Genomic DNA, 12887 nt, shown 5'->3' on the forward strand with positions numbered 1-12887 from the left:
GTCGTTGGAGAGATCGTTTTCTTTCTGTTTTAACCACGTCGTTGGAGAGATCATTTTCTTTCTGTTTCAACTACGTCGGTGGAGAGATCATTTTCTTTCTGTTTCAACTACGTCGGTGGAGAGATCGTTTTCTTTCTGTTTGAACCACGTCGTTGGAGAGATCATTTTCTTTCTATTTCAACCACGTCGGTGGAGAGATCATTTTCTTTCTGTTTCAACCACGTCGGTGAAGTAGACAATACGATTTTGCATGTGATACCGTTATCACAACTCGTCTATGTGTTTTCGATTTGTAACTGTAGATAAATTTAGCATTTTTTGCGGTTTCTGTAAATAGCAGCATACCAGAATCAGGTAGGTGAATTGTGGTAAAGGTATCACATGCAAAACCATATTGTCTAGTTCACTGCGTTTCTGCTTTTCGAATATTTTTTATATGTTTTGAAGATATTACAGAAAAAGTCTAAAATTAGCGGTAGTTTAATTTCACTGTAGTGAAGACCCTTAATGTTGAGAAGGTGATTGATATTATGGTCGCTAGCGGACAAAGAAAAGAAATGCTTCTGTGAACGGACAGATGAACTCTTTTCATTGTATTTTGTAGTAACAGTATGTTTATACTTTGAACAGACACGGGAAGTTTATTTTTTTAACCAACAGATAGCAATAAATTGGAATTTAAATGAATTTAGTGTGTGTGCTTTCAGTTGCAACGTAAGGTCTACAGACCTACAGGACTGCAAAGTGAGTTCCTCAAGCAGAAACCTCGAAAGATTTTCATGTCTTTGTCCCTCTCTCCTGAAATGGAATTCTATCTACGTGTCTGTTTACAAGGTACTGACATTCATATTTTAAAATTGAAACAACGAACGCATTAACAAGGTTCAAGGTAACCAGAACTGATATCTGTTCGTAAATCGTTGGTTCCTTGCACCCAAACTTGTACAGGAAACAATTCGTTAAGAATAAAAGAAAGAAATACAAAGGGTCTTTCCTAGTAAGATAGTGGAATCGGCCCTTGATCCAAATTGGGTCACTATTGGCCAAAAAGGTTACCCTTGACCTAAAACTACCTAAAAAAAAATTTGACCCCCTCCCCTTACTGAATTATCGTATCATACATGCTCAAAATTGAATATTTTAAAATTTTGGTGGGGGTGGTCCAAAAATTTTGAAAGTTTCACGGATTGTAGATACTGTCTAGATATAAATGTGCATTTTTTTTTCAAAACTATCGATGCGTATTTTCTTTATTTTTTGCGTGTTGAAAATTTCAAAAAAATTGTAGAAAAAATTTGGCGGGGAGATACGTTCCTGATTTTTTGGTTAAAAAATTTGTTATACCCTTAGGTACAACATATATATTTTTTTCGGGGCCTGAAAGTGATGGCAACATTGTCAAAAAGAAATAAAACTGAAAACAAACATGTTTTTCACAGTTTTTCCACCATTTTATGGCCCTCAAGGTGAAGGCCCCCTTCAATCAATCCTTTGAGAAAGTTCACAATTTTCCTTTCTCTTGCGTCCCTTCCGCTTCTGTCGTTTTTCGGCTTCTTCGATTATCTCCATTTCGAAACAGAAACACCAAATATATCTCGGCAACTGTGCTTCCACTTCAACCGACTCTTCCATAGCCAAGTTACGCACAGCTAGCGGTAGAGAGGGCTGCCGGTACCTAGCGCCACTGTGTGCGGCCACTGAAGCAAGCACTGATAAATACGAGGAACCGACGCGAGGTATGTGTAACTTTGCAATAGTCGGTTGAAGTTGAAGCACTGTAATGGAGATATATTTTGGTGTTTCTATTCCGAAATGGACACAATCGAAGCATCCAAAGAACGACAGAAGCCGAAGGGACGCAAGAGAAAGGAAAATTGTGAACTTTGGCAAAGAATTGTTTGAAGAGGCCCTCACCTTGAGGGCCCTAAAATGGTGGGAAAACTGTGCGAAAAACACGTTTGTTTTCAGTTTTATTTCTTTTTGACAATGTTGCCATCACTTTCAGGCTCCGAAAAAAATATATGTTATACCTAAGGGTATAACAATTTTTTTAACCAAAAATTGAGGAACGTATCACCTCCAAAAAAAATTCTACTTTTTTTGAAATTTTCAACACGCAAAAAATAAAGAAAATACGTATCGATAGTTTTGAAAAAAATGCACATTTGCATCTAGATAGTATCTACAATCTGTAAAACTTTCGGTTTTTGGACCATCCCCATGAAAATTTAAAAATATTCAATTTTGAGCATGTATGATACGATAATTCGGGAGGAGGTAGGGGTTCAATTTTTTTGAGGTAGTTTTAGGTCAAGGGTAACCTTTTGGGTCAATAGCAACCCAATTTGGATCAAGGGTCGATTTCACTATCTTACTAGGGAAGACCCTTTAAACCAAAAACAGTAACTCACTGTCTATGTAGTAATGTTGAGTATTACCTGCTGTTATTTTGGTCCTGTCGCCACGATGCCGAAGAACAAACTGACGTTCTGCACCTAATGATATGGAAGCAATCGGAGCACTGTGGTCTAGGTCCTTCTCATTGTCCCTGTGCTCTCCTATGTGGTCCCTGCCATCACGGTATCTGCAACATGAAATGAAACTTAATTCTTCAGTTTGTGCTGTCTCTATTTCAATACAAATACTTTGAACAATAGTAGATAAAAGATAACTTTCTCAGTCCTCAGAAGATTCCTATTCCTATTTTCTGAATAGTCTCTAGAACCTATAGGGGAGGGTGGAGTAGAACTTGGTAATCGGGTGCAAACCGAATATCCCTCTTCAAAATGAATAAACGCCCTTCTCCCTCTAGATGGGTGAAGTAGGTACTAATATCGGAGAAGCTGTACCGAATACCGAAGGTACTAATTAAACACCAACCGGAGCTTTAATTTACTACGTAGGTTGCGGGTCACAGTTGACTGTACCGCATGCAGTAGTCTTGCCATCACACATGTAGTGGTTTACCTGCAGGGCCATTCGGCACAACTTTTCCAAGCTACAGGTGTACTCACCGCAGTACACGAGTACACGGTTGCTTTCTACTCCACTGGATGAACGAAGTGCTGGAACAGCGTGGTGTTTATATATATTAATTATGTTCTTGATGGGTGATCGACACCAATGAACATCCGTTTTACCTACATTGTTTTTGAATCTGTGTTATGGAAAAACTGGAATGAAAAAGTGCTACGACGTAGCCTTCCCAAAACCGGTTCAGCTTGGGAGTTACGATGCACACACCACATATATGTGAAACTGGCGCCATACTAGAAGTCTTTGGCTTTCTTTTGCTGTTTTAATGATTCGGATTGGTCGATTCTGTGAGTAGGGGAAATGTTTAAAACCGGACATATGTAAACCGATCAAGCTTCTGTACATCCAGATACCAGTGAATGTATTCAATTTACCTGAAAGAGAGAGATATTCATTGTATTCCACGATTTCTTAAAGTTCTTGGACATCAATTTATTGTGAACAATGAAATTTCAAAGAAAAGTATTATTGGTTTATTTGTAATAAACGTTTATTATACTTCTTCATACTTGATTTACATGCAACTCAAACAACTTTTTACCTACATTTGTCAAAAATGAAAATGTGGCAATGTATTTTACACATTATGAGCACATGCTTTCATTTATTTGTGCACTAATGGTACTAAGGAACGTTAAATTTGAATCAATATCCAACAAAGCAATAAGATAGGACATCCCTTTATCAGTCCGATTATCTAATATGATGAAACTGCACACCGTACTGCTACCTTAGGAGTTGGGACTACACGGCTTTGCCAACGAAGGACACGTGATAAATTGAAACAAAGAATTCAACATGAAATTGGTTATATCTGAACTTAGATATTGCAGCAAGCAGTGGAGAACCTCAATGGCAGATTGGAAAAACGCATACGTAGAGGAAAGATGCCATATACAGAACGTAATTTTCAGATTTGATTTCTGTTGGATTACTGTTTGAAACGCCAAGGTATAATAGCGCAAATTCTGCCAATAATATTTTTTTGCTGGTTGTCTTCTCTTTTAGGTGAGTGTTCAAATTTCTCGTTTTTTCCTTTTCTTGTGTCATCCCTTATTTTCCTATAAATTATATGACTAATTTTATATAATGGAATTTTAAAATAGTACAAACATTAGAAAACAACACTGGATGTGGTTATAAAGAGTACAGGAAGATCAAATGAGGAAAGCAAAAAATTATCATAAAAAGAGAAGTGGAAACGAAGAGTACCGCCGATCTGCCTTTCATTAATGGCTTATCATAAAAAGAGAAGTGACAACGAAGAGTATCGCCTCCCTGCCTCTCATTAATGGATTATTATAAAGAGAATAGTGGAAACGAAGAGCATCGCCTACCAGCCTCTCATTAATAGATTATTATAAAGAGAATAGTGTAAACGAAGAGTATCGCCTACCAGCCTCTCATTAATAGATTATTATAAAGAGAGTAGTGGAAACGAAGAGCATCGCCTACCAGCCTCTCATTAATAGATTATTATAAAGAGAATAGTGTAAACGAAGAGCATCGCCTACCAGCCTCTCATTAATAGATTATTATAAAGAGAGTAGTGGAAACGAAGAGCATCGCCTACCAGCCTCTCATTAATAGATTATTATAAAGAGAATAGTGTAAACGAAGAGCATCGCCTACCAGCCTCTCATTAATAGATTATTATAAAGAGAGTAGTGGAAACGAAGAGTATCGCCTACCTGCCTCTCATTAATAGATTATTATAAAGAGAATAGTGTAAACGAAGAGCATCGCCTACCAGCCTCTCATTAATAGATTATTATAAAGAGAATAGTGTAAACGAAGAGCATCGCCTACCTGCCTCTCATTAATAGATTATTATAAAGAGAATAGTGTAAACGAAGAGTATCGCCTACCTGCCTCTCATTAATAGATTATTATAAAGAGAATAGTGTAAACGAAGAGCATCGCCTACCTGCCTCTCATTAATAGATTATTATAAAGAGAATAGTGTAAACGAAGAGCATCGCCTACCTGCCTCTCATTAATAGATTATTATAAAGAGAATAGTGTAAACGAAGAGCATCGCCTACCTGCCTCTCATTAATAGATTATTATAAAGAGAATAGTGGAAACGAAGAGTATCGCCTACCTGCCTCTCATTAATAGATTATTATAAAGAGAATAGTGTAAACGAAGAGCATCGCCTACCTGCCTCTCATTAATAGATTATTATAAAGAGAATAGTGTAAACGAAGAGCATCGCCTACCAGCCTCTCATTAATAGATTATTATAAAGAGAATAGTGTAAACGAAGAGTATCGCCTACCAGCCTCTCATTAATAGATTATTATAAAGAGAATAGTGTAAACGAAGAGCATCGCCTAGCAGCCTCTCATTAATAGATTATTATAAAGAGAATAGTGTAAACGAAGAGTATCGCCTACCAGCCTCTCATTAATAGATTATTATAAAGAGAATAGTGTAAACGAAGAGTATTGCCTACCTGCCTCTCATTAATGGATTATTATAAAGAGAATAGTGGAAACGAAGAGTATCGCCTACCTGCCTCTCATTAATAGATTATTATAAAGAGAATAGTGTAAACGAAGAGCATCGCCTACCAGCCTCTCATTAATAGATTATTATAAAGAGAGTAGTGGAAACGAAGAGCATCGCCTACCAGCCTCTCATTAATAGATTATTATAAAGAGAATAGTGTAAACGAAGAGTATCGCCTACGTGCCTCTCATTAATAGATTATTATAAAGAGAGTAGTGGAAACGAAGAGTATCGCCTACCAGCCTCTCATTAATAGATTATTATAAAGAGAGTAGTGGAAACGAAGAGTATCGCCTACCTGCCTCTCATTAATAGATTATTATAAAGAGAATAGTGTAAACGAAGAGCATCGCCTACCAGCCTCTCATTAATAGATTATTATAAAGAGAATAGTGTAAACGAAGAGTATCGCCTACCTGCCTCTCATTAATAGATTATTATAAAGAGAATAGTGTAAACGAAGAGCATCGCCTACCAGCCTCTCATTAATAGATTATTATAAAGAGAATAGTGTAAACGAAGAGCATCGCCTACCAGCCTCTCATTAATAGATTATTATAAAGAGAGTAGTGGAAACGAAGAGTATCGCCTACCAGCCTCTCATTAATAGATTATTATAAAGAGAATAGTGTAAACGAAGAGCATCTCTCATTAATAGATTATTATAAAGAGAATAGTGTAAACGAAGAGTATCGCCTACCTGCCTCTCATTAATGGATTATTATAAAGAGAGTAGTGGAAACGAAGAGCATCGCCTACCTGCCTCTCATTAAGGGATTATAAAAACAGTAGTGTAAACGAAGAGTATCGCCTACCAGCCTCTCATTAATAGATTATTATAAAGAGAATAGTGTAAACGAAGAGCATCGCCTACCTGCCCCTCATTAATAGATTATTATAAAGAGAATAGTGTAAACGAAGAGTATCGCCTACCTGCCTCTCATTAATAGATTATTATAAAGAGAATAGTGGAAACGAAGAGTATCGCCTACCTGCCTCTCATTAAGGGATTATAAAAACAGTAGTGTAAACGAAGAGTATCGCCTACCAGCCTCTCATTAATAAATTATTATAAAGAGAATAGTGTAAACGAAGAGCATCGCCTACCTGCCTCTCATTAATAGATTATTATAAAGAGAATAGTGTAAACGAAGAGTATCGCCTACCTGCCTCTCATTAATGGATTATTATAAAGAGAGTAGTGGAAACGAAGAGCATCGCCTACCAGCCTCTCATTAATGGATTATTATAAAGAGAATAGTGTAAACGAAGAGTATCGCCTACCTGCCTCTCATTAATAGATTATTATAAAGAGAATAGTGTAAACGAAGAGTATCGCCTACCTGCCTCTCAATAAGGGATTATAAAAACAGTAGCGTAAACGAAGAGTATCGCCTACCAGCCTCTCATTAATAGATTATTATAAAGAGAATAGTGGAAACGAAGAGTATTCCCTACCTGCCTCTCATTAGTAGATTATTATAAAGAGAATAGTGGAAACGAAGAGCATCGCCTACCTGCCTCTCATTAATGGATTATTATAAAGAGAATAGTGTAAACGAAGAGTATCGCCTACCTGCCTCTCATTAATAGATTATTATAAAGAGAATAGTGTAAACGAAGAGTATCGCCTACCTGCCTCTCATTAATAGATTATTATAAAGAGAATAGTGTAAACGAAGAGCATCGCCTACCAGCCTCTCATTAATAGATTATTATAAAGAGAGTAGTGGAAACGAAGAGCATCGCCCACCACCCTCTCATTAATAGATTATTATAAAGAGAGTAGTGGAAACAAAGAGCATCGCCTACCAGCCTCTCATTAATAGATTATTATAAAGAGAATAGTGGAAACGAAGAGTATTGCCTACCTGCCTCTCATTAATGGATTATTATAAAGAGAGTAGTGGAAACGAAGAGCATCGCCTACCAGCCTCTCATTAATAGATTATTATAAAGAGAATAGTGTAAACGAAGAGCATCGCCTACCAGCCTCTCATTAATAGATTATTATAAAGAGAATAGTGTAAACGAAGAGTATCGCCTACCTGCCTCTCATTAATAGATTATTATAAAGAGAATAGTGTAAACGAAGAGTATCGCCTACCTGCCTCTCATTAATAGATTATTATAAAGAGAATAGTGGAAACGAAGAGTATTGCCTACCTGCCTCTCATTAATGGATTATTATAAAGAGAATAGTGGAAACGAAGAGTATCGCCTACCTGCCTCTCATTAATGGATTATTATAAAGAGAATAGTGTAAACGAAGAGTATCGCCTACCTGCCTCTCATTAGTGAAAACGAAGAGTATCGCCTACCTGCCTCTCATTAATGGATTATTATAAAGAGAATAGTGGAAACGAAGAGTATTGCCTACCTGCCTCTCATTAATGGATTATTATAAAGAGAATAGTGTAAACGAAGAGTATCGCCTACCTGCCTCTCATTAATAGATTATTATAAAGAGAATAGTGGAAACGAAGAGTATTGCCTACCTGCCTCTCATTAATAGATTATTATAAAGAGAATAGTGGAAACGAAGAGTATTGCCTACCTGCCTCTCATTAATAGATTATTATAAAGAGAATAGTGGAAACGAAGAGTATCGCCTACCTGCCTCTCATTAAGGGATTATTATAAAGAGAGTAGTGGAAACGAAGAGCATCGCCTACCAGCCTCTCATTAATAGATTATTATAAAGAGAATAGTGGAAACGAAGAGTATCGCCTACCTGCCTCTCATTAGGGGATTATAAAAACAGTAGTGTAAACGAAGAGTATCGCCTACCTGCCTCTCATTAATAGATTATTATAAAGAGAATAGTGGAAACGAAGAGTATCGCCTACCTGCCTCTCATTAATGGATTATTATAAAGAGAATAGTGTAAACGAAGAGTATCGCCTACCTGCCTCTCATTAGTGAAAACGAAGAGTATCGCCTACCTGCCTCTCATTAATAGATTATTATAAAGAGAATAGTGGAAACGAAGAGTATTGCCTACCTGCCTCTCATTAATGGATTATTATAAAGAGAATAGTGTAAACGAAGAGTATCGCCTACCTGCCTCTCATTAATAGATTATTATAAAGAGAATAGTGGAAACGAAGAGTATTGCCTACCTGCCTCTCATTAATAGATTATTATAAAGAGAATAGTGGAAACGAAGAGTATTGCCTACCTGCCTCTCATTAATAGATTATTATAAAGAGAATAGTGGAAACGAAGAGTATCGCCTACCTGCCTCTCATTAAGGGATTATTATAAAGAGAGTAGTGGAAACGAAGAGCATCGCCTACCAGCCTCTCATTAATAGATTATTATAAAGAGAATAGTGGAAACGAAGAGTATCGCCTACCTGCCTCTCATTAGGGGATTATAAAAACAGTAGTGTAAACGAAGAGTATCGCCTACCTGCCTCTCATTAATAGATTATTATAAAGAGAATAGTGGAAACGAAGAGTATCGCCTACCTGCCTCTCATTAATAGATTATTATAAAGAGAATAGTGGAAACGAAGAGTATTGCCTACCTGCCTCTCATTAATGGATTATTTTAAAGAGAATAGTGGAAACGAAGAGTATCGCCTACCAGCCTCTCATTAATAGATTATTATAAAGAGAATAGTGGAAACGAAGAGTATTGCCTACCTGCCTCTCATTAATAGATTATTATAAAGAGAATAGTGTAAACGAAGAGTATCGCCTACCTGCCTCTCATTAATAGATTATTATAAAGAGAATAGTGGAAACGAAGAGTATTGCCTACCTGCCTCTCATTAATGGATTATTATAAAGAGAATAGTGGAAACGAAGAGTATCGCCTACCTGCCTCTCATTAATGGATTATTATAAAGAGAATAGTGTAAACGAAGAGTATTGCCTACCTGCCTCTCATTAATGGATTATTTTAAAGAGAATAGTGGAAACGAAGAGTATCGCCTACCAGCCTCTCATTAATAGATTATTATAAAGAGAATAGTGGAAACGAAGAGTATTGCCTACCTGCCTCTCATTAATAGATTATTATAAAGAGAATAGTGTAAACGAAGAGTATCGCCTACCTGCCTCTCATTAATAGATTATTATAAAGAGAATAGTGGAAACGAAGAGTATTGCCTACCTGCCTCTCATTAATGGATTATTATAAAGAGAATAGTGGAAACGAAGAGTATCGCCTACCTGCCTCTCATTAATGGATTATTATAAAGAGAATAGTGTAAACGAAGAGTATCGCCTACCTGCCTCTCATTAATAGATTATTATAAAGAGAATAGTGTAAACGAAGAGTATCGCCTACCTGCCTCTCAATAAGGGATTATAAAAACAGTAGTGTAAACGAAGAGTATCGCCTACCAGCCTCTCATTAATAGATTATTATAAAGAGAATAGTGGAAACGAAGAGTATTGCCTACCTGCCTCTCATTAGTAGATTATTATAAAGAGAATAGTGGAAACGAAGAGCATCGCCTACCTGCCTCTCATTAATGGATTATTATAAAGAGAATAGTGTAAACGAAGAGTATCGCCTACCTGCCTCTCATTAATAGATTATTATAAAGAGAATAGTGTAAACGAAGAGTATCGCCTACCTGCCTCTCATTAATAGATTATTATAAAGAGAATAGTGTAAACGAAGAGCATCGCCTACCAGCCTCTCATTAATAGATTATTATAAAGAGAGTAGTGGAAACGAAGAGCATCGCCCACCAGCCTCTCATTAATAGATTATTATAAAGAGAGTAGTGGAAACGAAGAGCATCGCCTACCAGCCTCTCATTAATAGATTATTATAAAGAGAATAGTGGAAACGAAGAGTATTGCCTACCTGCCTCTCATTAATGGATTATTATAAAGAGAGTAGTGGAAACGAAGAGCATCGCCTACCAGCCTCTCATTAATAGATTATTATAAAGAGAATAGTGTAAACGAAGAGCATCGCCTACCAGCCTCTCATTAATAGATTATTATAAAGAGAATAGTGTAAACGAAGAGTATCGCCTACCTGCCTCTCATTAATAGATTATTATAAAGAGAATAGTGTAAACGAAGAGTATCGCCTACCTGCCTCTCATTAATAGATTATTATAAAGAGAATAGTGGAAACGAAGAGTATTGCCTACCTGCCTCTCATTAATGGATTATTATAAAGAGAATAGTGGAAACGAAGAGTATCGCCTACCTGCCTCTCATTAATGGATTATTATAAAGAGAATAGTGTAAACGAAGAGTATCGCCTACCTGCCTCTCATTAATAGATTATTATAAAGAGAATAGTGTAAACGAAGAGTATCGCCTACCTGCCTCTCATTAATAGATTATTATAAAGAGAATAGTGGAAACGAAGAGTATCGCCTACCTGCCTCTCATTAAGGGATTATAAAAACAGTAGTGTAAACGAAGAGTATTGCCTACCAGCCTCTCATTAATAGATTATTATAAAGAGAATAGTGGAAACGAAGAGCATCGCCTACCAGCCTCTCATTAATAGATTATTATAAAGAGAATAGTGTAAACGAAGAGTATCGCCTACCTGCCTCTCATTAATGGATTATTATAAAGAGAGTAGTGGAAACGAAGAGCATCGCCTACCAGCCTCTCATTAATAGATTATTATAAAGAGAATAGTGGAAACGAAGAGTATTGCCTACCTGCCTCTCATTAATGAATTATCATAAAGAGAGTAGTGGAAACGAAGAGCATCGCCTACCAGCCTCTCATTAATAGATTATTATAAAGAGAATAGTGTAAACGAAGAGTATCGCCTACCTGCCTCTCATTAATAGATTATTATAAAGAGAATAGTGGAAACGAAGAGTATTGCCTACCTGCCTCTCATTAATGAATTATCATAAAGAGAGTAGTGGAAACGAAAAGTATCGCCTACCTGCCTCTCATTAAGGGATTATTATAAAGAGAGTAGTGGAAACGAAGAGCATCGCCTACCAGCCTCTCATTAATAGATTATTATAAAGAGAATAGTGGAAACGAAGAGTATCGCCTACCTGCCTCTCATTAAGGGATTATAAAAACAGTAGTGTAAACGAAGAGTATCGCCTACCAGCCTCTCATTAATAGATTATTATAAAGAGAATAGTGGAAACGAAGAGTATTGCCTACCTGCCTCTCATTAATGGATTATTATAAAGAGAGTAGTGGAAACGAAGAGCATCGCCTACCAGCCTCTCATTAATGGATTATTATAAAGAGAATAGTGTAAACGAAGAGTATCGCCTACCTGCCTCTCATTAATAGATTATTATAAAGAGAATAGTGTAAACGAAGAGTATCGCCTACCTGCCTCTCAATAAGGGATTATAAAAACAGTAGTGTAAACGAAGAGTATCGCCTACCAGCCTCTCATTAATAGATTATTATAAAGAGAATAGTGGAAACGAAGAGTATTCCCTACCTGCCTCTCATTAGTAGATTATTATAAAGAGAATAGTGGAAACGAAGAGCATCGCCTACCTGCCTCTCATTAATGGATTATTATAAAGAGAATAGTGTAAACGAAGAGTATCGCCTACCTGCCTCTCATTAATAGATTATTATAAAGAGAATAGTGTAAACGAAGAGTATCGCCTACCTGCCTCTCATTAATAGATTATTATAAAGAGAATAGTGTAAACGAAGAGCATCGCCTACCAGCCTCTCATTAATAGATTATTATAAAGAGAGTAGTGGAAACGAAGAGCATCGCCCACCACCCTCTCATTAATAGATTATTATAAAGAGAGTAGTGGAAACAAAGAGCATCGCCTACCAGCCTCTCATTAATAGATTATTATAAAGAGAATAGTGGAAACGAAGAGTATTGCCTACCTGCCTCTCATTAATGGATTATTATAAAGAGAGTAGTGGAAACGAAGAGCATCGCCTACCAGCCTCTCATTAATAGATTATTATAAAGAGAATAGTGTAAACGAAGAGCATCGCCTACCAGCCTCTCATTAATAGATTATTATAAAGAGAATAGTGTAAACGAAGAGTATCGCCTACCTGCCTCTCATTAATAGATTATTATAAAGAGAATAGTGTAAACGAAGAGTATCGCCTACCTGCCTCTCATTAATAGATTATTATAAAGAGAATAGTGGAAACGAAGAGTATTGCCTACCTGCCTCTCATTAATGGATTATTATAAAGAGAATAGTGGAAACGAAGAGTATCGCCTACCTGCCTCTCATTAATGGATTATTATAAAGAGAATAGTGTAAACGAAGAGTATCGCCTACCTGCCTCTCATTAATAGATTATTATAAAGAGAATAGTGTAAACGAAGAGTATCGCCTACCTGCCTCTCATTAATAGATTATTATAAAGAGAATAGTGGAA

General features: G+C 36.6%; 1 protein-coding gene across 2 annotated transcripts in view; it reads right to left on the reverse strand.

The window, feature by feature from the left end:
* The window catches only part of LOC145694448 (DNA oxidative demethylase ALKBH2-like), an 859325-nt gene that overhangs the window by 19127 nt on the left and 827311 nt on the right, over positions 1–12887 (reverse strand). For both annotated transcript variants that reach the window (XM_081770692.1, XM_081770693.1), the window contains exon 6: positions 2439–2584. In XM_081770692.1, the coding sequence (XP_081626818.1) occupies positions 2439–2584 (146 nt within the window). The remainder of the gene's footprint in view (positions 1–2438; positions 2585–12887) is intronic.

The sequence above is a fragment of the Thermobia domestica genome, chromosome 9, assembly GCF_964235325.1.
Source record: "Thermobia domestica chromosome 9, izTheDome1.hap1.1, whole genome shotgun sequence".
Classification (NCBI taxonomy): Eukaryota; Metazoa; Arthropoda; class Insecta; order Zygentoma; family Lepismatidae; genus Thermobia; species Thermobia domestica.